This window comes from Mercenaria mercenaria, chromosome 17 (assembly GCF_021730395.1).
Source record: "Mercenaria mercenaria strain notata chromosome 17, MADL_Memer_1, whole genome shotgun sequence".
Lineage (NCBI taxonomy): Eukaryota > Metazoa > Mollusca > Bivalvia > Venerida > Veneridae > Mercenaria > Mercenaria mercenaria.
Window position 1 is genome coordinate 57,331,873 of NC_069377.1, and position 12,512 is coordinate 57,344,384.

Consider the following 12,512-nt stretch of genomic DNA (forward strand, 5'->3'; position numbering starts at 1 on the left):
TGTTAGTACTCTAAATGTTGCTACCAAAGAATTTTCCCTGAAAAAGTCAATATGAAGCATTATAATTATTAAGCTGAAAAAGCAGTATTTCATCAGTGTTAAAGTCAATTTTATCTGTTTTGCTATACACGGGGTCAGCCACTAAGCCACTTATAATTTAACAAAAACGAACAAACTATCCAAAATGTTACTTTCAACAACCTTTTTTGTTATGGCACCTTAATATATTAACACAAAATGAAAACTCAAAGAAAATTTACACCAGGCACCTGTTGGACAAAGTCAGGGAATGATGTTATATGAATAAAAAGTCACAATTTTTCACACCTTTCACTCACTTAAAGCACTGCATGAGCAGCTCAACAACCAACCCCGTGGTAATAATGACGTCCTGTTAGACAGAAATATATGACATACACAATCTTAATTGATACAGCACACAAAATACATGACTGCTTAGGAAAGGCATGTCTGAAATTTACTGCAACAACAGAATCAAATACGTCATTAAAAATTATAAACAATCAAACACATCTAAAAGTATTATATAAAGTGCTCCTTCACACAAAAAACAGATGAAGAACTGAACAAATGATTAGCAAATGATTATTGCCCTGCAACACAAATGGCTCAAAAAAGCTTATTAGAACACCCTCATTAAAATGGAGGTAAACTGATCAACCTGATTTTTTACCACAATATTATAAACTTAATGATACAAAACTAAAAATGAAGCTAAATCTGACTAACTTGATTTTTATTCATTCTGAACACCATAATGTTCTACTGTTAAAATCATAAAAATAAAAAAACTCTCACACACAAAAGAAACTGTTTCTTTTCCGGTTGCTATTCTAAAGTCTATATCTGATCATGCCAAAACAAAACAAAAAGTGTCTGAATTCTAGATTAGTTCCATATCATACCTCTTTTACTGTGTTCAAGCAGCTACATAAGTTCTAACATTCCCTGATCTTAACTCAAAATGGCTGCACTTGTTTCATTTTTGAGATTTTTGTTTTAAGTGTCCTACTAATCAATCTAAATGAACAGTTTTCATTCACAGCATTAAAATAAAATCTTTCTTATTACAAAAACTCTGTAGCAGATGAAATATTTTATGCTCTTTCACTTTAAAATATGACTGGCTAAAAGTGTTTAATTTGTAATGAATATTTGAATGTGACAGGCCCTTTTCTTAAAGCTGAAAGTGTAATATTATGCCCAAAACACTCTTCAATAGCAAATGTTTCCATGTGAACAAAAGTTTGCAAAATTCAAAAGCAGTCATAAAATGCAAAGTTTAATCTTGTTATAAAAATCCATGTCCTTGCTATGAATAATCAAAAATGCAAAATTAGCGAAATTAATTTGTCACAAATATTTCCGATTTTATGGTACATTTGTGTACTCGAAAAATGTGTAAATTTGAAAGTTTGAAAATTTGAAACCATTTTGCTTTTTTATGCTGTTTCTAATAAGATTTACAAGTTACTTTTGATGAAGATGCTGATGTTGTTGCTTGAGGCAATTTGTAATAAACTTTTAAAAATCTCCCTGTAGTACATTATTTTGAACATTGAATGCAATATCTATTTCCAGAACTAAATGGAAAACTTTCTTTCAAGTTTAATGAGAATTTTCCATTCAATCGAAAAGTATAATTCCGAGAAAATGTATAAAACATTTCTTACTGATTAAACATCTTCAACTGTGCTAGCTTTTCATCACTGAAACATGTGCAGCTTTAATGTTTCTCGTAATATACATTCAGGTATATGTCACTGCTCTAGTTATCTAGTAAAGCTAGCTGTTTCTGGTCTTAAATAATGTTTTAACATAAAATAAAGAGTAAATTCTAGCCGAGTATTAGATAAATTATGGTAACTGAGCTATTCTAATATTGCTAAAGATATAAGTGGCCCTCTATGTTAATTACTGATAACTGACTGACAACAAGACAGGTATATTTCAGCAGAACTGGTACTCATAAATGGTACCATTCACAATCAAATTTATTTTCCAGAAGTCTGTCAGACAATATCAAAAATGTCCTACTTGAAAGGTACCGAATCTTACGCAATCAAGTTTAAGTATGCAGTCAGAATACCCTTCAATTATTCAACCTATGTATGCATGAATAGTTACAATCATTATTCAATGACATCACTAAATGAGGAGCAATCAGTATTATGTGTAATCAGAGGCAGTCAATGCAGCATTTCGACTGAAAATATTAATTGAACTAGAAAATGCTTTTGTAAAAAAGCGCATGTCTCCCCCAATGCAAAGTCCTATAGGCAAGAAGTCAATAGGGGTCAGGAGCGAAAGTCAAAGAGACACTGATGGTTGGCTGCAATAGGGATCATCTACTTGGCATGTCCAGTCATCCCGCTAAATTTCAACACTCTTGGCCTAGTGGTTCTCAAGTCACTGTTCAGGCTCCTGTGACCTTGACCTTTGATCAAGTGACCTCAAAATAAATAGGGGTCATCTACTCTGCATGTCCAATCATCCTATTAAGTTTCAACATTGTAGGTCAAGTGGTTCTCAAGTAATTTCCAAAAAATGATTTTACATGAACAGGCCAATGTGACCTTGACCTTTAAAAGACTGACCCCAACATCAATAGGGTTCATCTTCTCTGCATGTTCAATCATCCTATGAAGTTTCAACAGTCTGGGTCAAGTGGTTCTCAAGTTATTGATCGGAACTGGTTATCAATGTTCAGGCCCCTGTGACCTTGACCTTTAACGGAGTGACCCCAACAACAATAGGGGTCATTTACTCTGCAAGAACAATCATCCTATGAAGTTTCAACATTCTGGGTCAAGAGGTTCTCAAGTTATTGATTGGAAATGGTTTTCCATGTTCAGGCCCCTGTGGCCTTGACCTTTAACAGAGTGACCCTAAAATTGTTAGGGGTCATCTACTCTGCATGACCAATCATCCTATGAAGTTTCATCATTCTTGATCAAGTGGTTCTCAAGTTACTGACCAGAAATGGTTTTCAATGTTCAGGCCCCTGTGACCTTGACCTTTCATAGAGTGACCCCAAAATCAATAGGGGTCATCTACTCTTCATGACCAATCACCCTATGAAGTTTCAACATTCTGGGTCAAGTGGTTCTCTAGTTATTGATCGGAAATGGTTTTCAATGTTCAGGCCCCTGTGACCTTGACCTTTGACGGCGTGACCCCAAAAACAATAGGGGTCGTCTACTCCAGCAGCCCTACAACCCTATGGAGTTTGAATGTTCTAGGTCAAATGGTTCTCCAGTTATTGCTCGGAAATGAAGTGTGACGTACGGACGGACGGACAGGGCAAAAACAATATGTCTCCTAGGGGGTCATCTACTCTGCATGACCAATCATCCTATGAAGGTTCAACATTCTGTGTCAAGTGGTTCTCTAGTTATTGATCGAAAATGGTTTTCAATGTTCAGGCCCCTGTGACCTTGACCTTTGACGGAGTGACCCCAAAATCAATAGGGGTCATCTACTCTTCATGACCATTCATCCTATGAAGTTTCAACATTCTGGGTCAAGTGGTTCTCTAGTTATTGACCAGAAATGGTTTTCAATGTTCAGGCCCCTGTGACCTTGACCTTTGACGGAGTGACCCCAAAATCAATAGGGGTCATCTACTCTTCATGACCAATCACCCTATGAAGTTTCAACATTTTGGGTCAAGTGGTTCTCTAGTTATTGATCGGAAATGGTTTTCAATGTTCAGGCCCCTGTGACCTTGACCTTTGACGGAGTGACCCCAAAAACAATAGGGGTCGTCTACTCCAGCAGCCCTACAACCCTATGGAGTTTGAAGGTTCTAGGTCAAATGGTTCTCCAGTTATTGCTCGGAAATGAAGTGTGACATACGGACGGACAGGGCAAAAACAATATGTCTCCTAGGGGAGACATAATAACAGTAAATATTACCATAAAATGCTAAAATGACTGAGTGTCAATGAACAGGACTGATTAAAAGATGAAAAACTAAAAACTTCCTGAAACAATATATCCTGGTTTACAAAACTCCCAGCAAATCAAATATTTATAGCAGTACTATTCTAGAAAATTATACTGAAGCTTATGCAAAACTTAATCATAGTTCTTTGTCAAATTAAGTTTGTTTCCATTCAAAACTTTCCTGATTTATAAATGGACCAGGTAATTCTTTAATACCAGGTTTGAAAATAAATAAAAGTTTTAAATTAAGTTTGACAATAAATATAAATATGCCGGTTTTGTTATTATTTAAGCCTAAAGGATTAGTAAATTTGAAATTAAGGAACAGATCAATTTAATGCTTGTTAAAAAAAAAAAACTGCTAAAAAATTTACCCGAATAATTATAACTTTAAAAGAAGTCAAATATTTTGCCTTGTCAACTGTTCCCCTACCCAACCCGCAACATTGCAGTTCTATATGAAAGAAAATCCTTACTTTTTGGGAGTTCCTATTTAAGGGTCAGTGCAAAACAGATATAAGTAGATATAAATAAGGAAGAACTTAGATCTCTTTAGCTCTTATCCCTCACTTTGACAGTGCTTTAATGTTGGACTATAATAAGATACCAGTCTTGTTGTCAGAAGTTCAGTGACTGTAGAATCTAGGGCCCTGTACATGTAAATCACCTTTACTTTGTGGAGGTAACGTCATTTTCTGATCAGTGGCAAGCTTGAAAGCTTCCATCAAGTTTTGGAATGCCATCACACGCATTTGTTGAGAATCATTTGTGTTTTGGCGTTTTTCTAGTATGGATAACATAAACCATTGAATTTTCTATGTACAACATTACAAAATTCAGGTGGTCATATTTTTTTTCATTGCAAGTTGCGATGTAAAAATTCCTTTGGTTTTTTGGTTGAATTATCAAAAAACACTGATCGTTTTCTTTGCCATCTGATTAATGGAAACAATTACTGTGTCAAATTACAACAGAGGTATTAAATATGTAGAAAATATAGTTGTCTAAGAGTATGGTAAGATCAACTGAACTGATCTAGAAAAGGTAGGAAAACACACAGAAACTGGTAATAGGCATACAATATAATATTATATGTACATTTGTATTTTGTTTGCCTTATAATTGAGTTATTTATCTACATGTATATAGGCATTTTCCAAGAGTGCCTTTTATGAAAAGTGAAAAATATATGAATGAAATTATAAGTTGACTACACCTAGATAAAAACTGAAACAATATGAAATTAATGTGTAAGTGATCAACTATAAAGAGACAGATTAAAAGTGGTCATTTTACAGAAACTTACTTTCGGCGGTTGTGGGAAGTTTCTCAATTTGTCCGTCAACATTTGCCAGTCGGCTGTCATAAAACTGCCGTAATTTCATCATGTCCTGTTCAAGTTTTGCTTTGCTTATTTTCTCTGTTTCATATTGTTGTTGCATTTCCTCCAACTTCCTGTCATAGTCCTATAGAAAATTTACATTTTTAAGTACATAAAAACAATAAGGTGGGCCCAAATTTATTGAGGCCGCAATAAATGAATAACTGGATCATCCTCTCCTGCCACCATCCCAATGCCACCCTGACCTTTTTTCATCTTTCTAACATAACAAGAGTACCAAACTGTCACAATATATGCTCATCAAAGAAAGTTACTTTTGACTTATAAAAAATATGCTACTTACAGACAGGCTACATGTTGCGGCCAATTTTCTCGATTTCAACTAATTCAAGGGTCATAATTGAAGATCAACAAAGAAAATCTAACTGGCCAAGATAATATGCCCATAAACATTCTTCGTAAGTTTGTTAAATACTGGATAGGAACTGCATAAGCTAATAAGTAGACACTATCACTTTTGTAATTTCAAGCCATTCAAGGACCATAACTCAAAGAAGAACTTGGACAGTCTGGCTGGTTACTGAGATATTATATTTATTATTGTTGTGATCCAGTCTGATGAACATTAGACAAGATCACCTCAAGTAAGAGAGCAGACAATGTCCATTTTTGCAATTTTTATCAATTCAAGGGCCATAAATCCAAAACCACTAAGAAAATCTGAATGGTTATCAAACATGGCTGACATATTATGCCAATAAGCATTCTAACCCAGTCTGGCGAACATTAGATAAGAACTGCTCAAGACAGAAAGCAGACAACTGTAAACTTTAGCAATTTTAAGTAATTCAAGGGCAGTAACTTTGAGACTTAGAGGATTCAACTGGTTATCTTACTTGGCTGAGATATCATGCCAATTAACACTGTGACCAAGACTGGTGATTATTGGATAAGAACTGCTCAAGTTAGAGTGGACACTTCAATTTCATGCCTATTCTCCTTAAATTCCATTTTTACACAAAAAAATGGATGATAATCTAATAATTAATTCGAAATGGTCTAACGTTCAGAGTGTTAACTTAGAAGGAATTAATAATTCAGTTCTCTAAAATGGAAAAGTTTCTTTTTTCCTTTATTTGTTGTTAATCTGGCACAGCTTCAATGAAACTCTGACAGAATATATCTCCTTCATCTATAACAAAAAACAACAGTAAAATATAAATTACTGACAAAGTCAGATCAAGTTTCTCAAACCTCTTTTATCTTCTTCTTTTCTTCTTCTAATTCCAGACGAGCTGAGTCATCTGATCCCTTTGACCGACTTGACATCTGACTGGTGTCACCAGCCATAACATCTGTAAAATACTTTATTATGTCAGCTATTGGAATATGTTTCCACAATTTATAATGTTTAAATCACCAACATCATATCATTTGCATTACCATTATCTCGTTGGTTTTTTTTATGTAGGGATAACGCATGTTTTTTTGTGTTATAACGTCTGCAGAATCACGAGGGATTGGTTGGTGCCCGAGCCCGTAGGGCCAGGGTACCAACGTATCCCGAGGGATTCTGCAGATGTTATAACACGAAATGAACATGCGCTAACGCTATTCTAGCATAAAACACGGAAAAAATACTAATAAATGAATACATCCTATCTCAACGTCATTAAATTTTCATGAAATGCACGGGAATGTCTGAGCTGTTTTTTACGTTGACGTCATTTCGTTTTGAATTATCCGTTTTGGGGCCGAATGATGTTTACGCTTTGCCACGGAACTCGCAAATATAAAAATGGTGTTATAACAGCACGTGAGCGCGAGAATCTCTCTGTTAACACACGTTTTCTCTCCTGTTAAAACACCCCCGAAACGTGACAATAACAGAAGTTTTATGCTAGAATGTGCAATAATCATCTGTAATATTCCCAACAATCTGAATTTATTAGTTTCAGGAAATGTGTCAAAATCCTGCTTATGGATATATAGGATGGGGTTGGGGAGTGAATATCCTATGAATAATGGAGTGAGGAGGAAAATCTTATCAAGAATTCATAAAAAAGTCTAAAAAGTTCTATTTATGGAGTATAGGATAAACTTCCATTGGTCATGTAGCCTGTTTATGAATATTTGAAATCATTATTATGTGCCCAAAACTATTTTTTGTGAAGTTCTTGGCTTCTGACATAAAAAGTATTAAAATCAAGCAACATGTAAAATTCATGTTTATTTACCTATACAGTGTGATGTCTACAAAATTAGTGTTCAAACAAAGTTGCCATTTTTTTTTTTTACAACTGCCAAATTTTGTGTCCACAAATTAATTGATTTTAAAGTATTAGGGGGAAAAATTTTGATACCACTGTCATACCTGTAAATCCCCCCTCTGGCATAGGTATCTGCCCCATCAACATGGCCTTCAACCTCTCTATCTCCTCCTGATATTGTCTGAGCAGAGCATCTTTTGGATCCTCATTGATCTTGGGCTTGTTCTTAATGTTCTTCGCACGATTAGCATATCTCAACGTACTTAATGTTTCATCGTAATTATTGTCGGCCGGCGACAGACAAGCAACCATCAGTGTTTTTGTGTTCCCGCCAAGAGAATCTTGTAAAAGACGAGTAAGTTTCGAGTCTCTGTATGGTATATGTTTGGATTTTCCATCGACTAATGCAGAAATTACATTACCCAAAGCCGATAGAGACAAATTGATTTTGGTGGCTTCCTTCAGACGATCTCCGGTAGCCCCTACAATAAATAACATGCATGCATAAGAAAATGCCATTCAACTATGATAAAGACCACCGGCAAAGGTTATTGCTTCTACATAATATCAAAACATTTGACCACCACAGAAACTAGCTTTGTTCAACACAAGTTAAAATGCCCACTTAAACACTACAAAATATAGGTACTGACAAAATGTATACAAAGACAATTTGAACTGAAAATGAATAGAAAAATGGACATTAACTTTTTACTTTCATGCAGATAAAATTAACTATATTCACAAGATGAGTTTTTTTTTAAATATGTGCATAAATATTTCTTACACACGCCTAAACATTAGGACAAAGAATATTTCTATCTTTTTCTTACTTAACACCCTGAAAATTGGCAATATCTCTTACAGCCCAGTGTAAGTCATGGTATAAATATATGTAGGTGTGTATTAAAGTAGTCAAAAAATATAAAAGAAAAAATGTCACCAACATAGTAATTGGCAAATGTCCCCTTAAGAGGTGTCCCCTTGCCTGTGACCTTGACCTTGTAGGTACAGATCCTAACTTTGCAAATGGCATACCTTTTTCTCATGCTTAAAATATGTGTAAATTTTCCTTGAAACCCCTTGAATTAAAACCGAGACTTACAGCGTTTCAACCAGACAAACAAACTTAAGGTAAAACAGTTAAGTCATGTACAGATAAATGATATGAATTACCTGTTTTTGCTTGTCTTTCACTACCCGCTAAATCTACAAGATTTAGCTTTCCTGCTCGTATATGTTCCTCACCAGCTTCATCAGCCGACATCATCTCTAACATGATGGTAAATATGGAATGACTTCGCGAGGAATCAGCGTTCATCAATGTGGCTCCGGTTGATCTGTTCTTCCAACCCTTTTCCATGATTTTGTTACATTCAACAACATTATGTACCGGATGTGTTGAAAGACCTTTAAATGAAAATTATAGAATTGTGTAGAGATTATCAATATTAAATATTGTATCATTCTAGATTTTCTTTATAGGCTCTTAATGCCTTTATCTTAAATGTGCAGATATATAAGTCTGACAGGTTAATAGGCTATCAAATTAAAAAAATTTAACATTAAGTAACACTTTCCTTAGAATTATGACTCACAGAGCTGTTTCTTTGAAACATGCAGAGGCCTGACTACAGACCTACAGTCTTGCTAGATGAAAACTACATTCAAATTTTGAAGACATTGTTTTTTTTTAACGTAGATCAGAATGAATGCTCTGAGGAGATATAAATAAAGAAAATATTACCATTGACATAGACTCCTTTCTCTGGATGTTCATGAAGATCTAGCTTTGCCTTGATGTCCTTGCCAAGAAGATCACGTATCTCTTCATTGTAAATTTCACAGTATGAGGCATGGATCAGAAACTTTGTCTGGTCTGCACAGGATACAGTCTCAAATACATGATCAAATGCTCTGTGAAAATACAAAATTGGATGTGCTATGTTTTTATTTCTATTAATCTTTTCGAGGTCATGTCTATTTCTATTTATCTCCATCTATGTAAGTCCTTATTCCACTACCACTTGAAAGATAATTTTTTACTTTTGATTTTTAAATAAAAGAAAAAAATCCAAACAGAGATATTTTGTTAATCTTTTTACTCAGAATCAAAAGAACGCTGTTAATTACATGACACGGAAAGGTGCTATAATTGCTGTGCAAACAATTCACACTTAAACTTGCATGATAACAGAATGAAAACGCAAACCGTCTGCTGCCAATTAGTGTCAAAAAGCCGCTTTTCTTTGATGTAGTCTGTTACCGATACTACTGTTGGTACGAAACGGTTGGGAAGGAAAATAACACTGTCCGATTTCCACCAATCAGGTTCTGATAATAATTCAGTCCGCGGCATCAATATGGCCGCCGCCATAACTTTTTTGCCGGTAAATATTAAATATTGCTGGGGAAAAAATCCGAAATTTAACTGCGACTAATACGCTGGAAGTTAAATTTTCCGACCATTTCCAGAGCAAAACTTAGATGCGGACTATACATTACCGCGACCTATACACACCAAAATACGGTACTTGTAATCCTGAGGCAAACATGTATGCTTAACCCTTACCCTGCTAAATTTCTATTCCAAAGAACTAGATCCCCCACACTTCCAAACATAACTTATATCTTTTTGCAGAGAAGACTCTCAATCAAGGTTATATGTGGATGCTTCATACCTAGCACTATAAAAACCACGACAGGCTTTTGCAATTCAAGTTTCTCCTAAATCTTGCGCTAACCTCCAAACTTACTGACACTCTTTGAAAAAACTGCTTATACTAATAACTAGAACAGAAATTGAAATTATCATTACCGGCCCACTACCTTAAGTAACTTTCCTTGCAATAACACTACTGTGTGGGTTAGAGCTCTGTCAGAATAACACTACTGTGTGGGTTAGAGCTCTGTCAGAATAACACTACTGTGTGGGTCAGAGCTCTGTCAGAATAACACTACTGTGTGGGTTAGAGCTCTGTCAGAATAACACTACTGTGTGGGTTAGAGCTCTGTCAGAATAACACTACTGTGTGGGTCAGAGCTCTGTCAGAAGAACACTACTGTGTGGGTCAGAGCTCTGTCAGAATAACACTACTGTGTGGGTCAGAGCTCTGTCAGTAACACTACTGTGTGGGATAGAGCTCTGTCAGTAACACTGAAATTACACCTACTCAAATTATCTGTGAATTTTCTTGACTGTCAGTAACTTACCTGGGAATAATACCTCGTTGAGTTGGTGGATCTGGAATACCCTGCATCGTGAATGACTTGCCACAACCAGTCTGTCCATAGGCAAATATTGTTCCATTATAACCTTCTGTGACACCCTGCAAGTAAGGAAAACCTGTCAATTAACAGAAGAGAAAAAGTTCATGAAACATCATTTTTCAATATATGATTTCAACACTAAAGAATAATTATGACCTTACTCAACTTGTAAATTACTTCTGTTATGCCCTATGTCAAATCACAACTTAAGATTAACTCTATGTACTATTGATCTCTATGATTCTTGCACATTTTTATCAGAAGATTTGTTAATAAATTACTGCTTGTAAAATATCTTTACTATATAACACTTGACATATCTGGATAAAAAAATCACTAGTATTTAGAACAGGGCAGTCTTTGATTGAAAATATTCTGCTGGCATTTAGTTTCAACAATACATCAAAATTTCAATGGACTCTTCCACAGAAGTTATGGCAGATTGAAATTACAACTATCAAAACTTTTCAAAATAAGATACCACTGTTGCAATGTTTTAGTATCATTTATTTTTTTCATATCTTTTCTATTTGCCATTGATTACTTTTTGTATCAATATTCCAAAATTCTGTACCAATTTTGCCAATTTAGGATGACAGCCCTTGTATTTAGTTCGCTAGTTTTTATCCTTTAAATGGAGGTATCTTTATCTATAGGAAAAACAACCTGTTTTGAAGAAACATATTGGAAGCAACATCTCAAGACTGAAATTTTCAATAAAAATATCTCACTTGAGCATTTCAGGAGGCAGATTTGAACTTACAAAACATAATTATGACTTCTATTTCAGAAACAAGCTGCCTTAAGAATTTTCAGACCATCTTATTTCATTATTTAGCTAGACAATGGTATTAAAACCAGTTTCAATGGTTTAAATAATCATCTAATACCTTTCAATGAAATTGTTTCAACAAAACTTACAGATAACATATCAATGGAAATAGATTGATTTTTTCCTCATACTAATAAAAACGTCACTTCTTCAAAGGGGTATGATAGATTATCTGCAATTGTACTTGATATATCATATTTATAGATTTTCACAATGCATTTCAATACTTGAATATAAACCTGTGTCGACCAACCAGGAAGACAAAAATCTCATAATATTGTAAAGCAATCTTTTCCTCCTGATTAAATTCAGAGACAAAACAAGAAAAAAATGTTTTATCTATTCTATACTTCTAATTCTGTATTTTCTCTATAAAGTGAGCAAAAAACACATAAAAAAACATATGTCTGCTAAGACAGATCAGTTTTTTCCACCTTACTGAAATTAAATTTAAAATGTGGATTCAGAAAATTATGTAAACTTCTGAAATCTGGTAGATATTACCTTTCTGGTTTATGTGCATGACAAATGAATAGCATGCAAATTTGTTGTACCTACATGTTTCTTTCGTGGGTTTTTTCAATAATTTGGTACAATTTTGGTAGAGGCATTGGAGCATTTTCTGGATCCCAAAAGGATGAATCAAATGATACTCACATATAAGGATACTACAATACCTGCTTGTTGCATATTTCTAGTATTGATTATACTCATTTTTTCTTTTGATTTTCAAGCCACATCTTTTTTTAACATATGTAAGACCTTAAAGGTCCATTACTAAGGGAAAGTGAGTTGGCAATTTTTTTCATAGCCAGTGCATAGACTTCTG

The 12,512-nt window shown here is 34.5% G+C and overlaps 1 protein-coding gene across 3 annotated transcripts in view; it reads right to left on the bottom strand.

Annotated features, from left to right (window-relative positions):
• The window catches only part of LOC123536397 (kinesin-like protein KIF17), a 51,726-nt gene that overhangs the window by 25,535 nt on the left and 13,679 nt on the right, over positions 1–12,512 (bottom strand). For 2 of the 3 annotated variants that reach the window (XM_045319561.2, XM_045319560.2), the window contains exons 3-8: positions 10,795–10,910; positions 9,329–9,498; positions 8,758–8,991; positions 7,686–8,063; positions 6,566–6,666; positions 5,276–5,435 (exon numbers count right to left, since the gene is read on the bottom strand). In XM_045319561.2, coding sequence (XP_045175496.1) covers positions 5,276–5,435; positions 6,566–6,666; positions 7,686–8,063; positions 8,758–8,991; positions 9,329–9,498; positions 10,795–10,910 — 1,159 coding nt within the window. Of the gene's footprint in view, positions 1–4,636; positions 4,754–5,275; positions 5,436–6,565; positions 6,667–7,685; positions 8,064–8,757; positions 8,992–9,328; positions 9,499–10,794; positions 10,911–12,512 lie in introns of all 3 variants that reach the window. The other variant, XM_045319559.2, reaches the window with a different exon arrangement.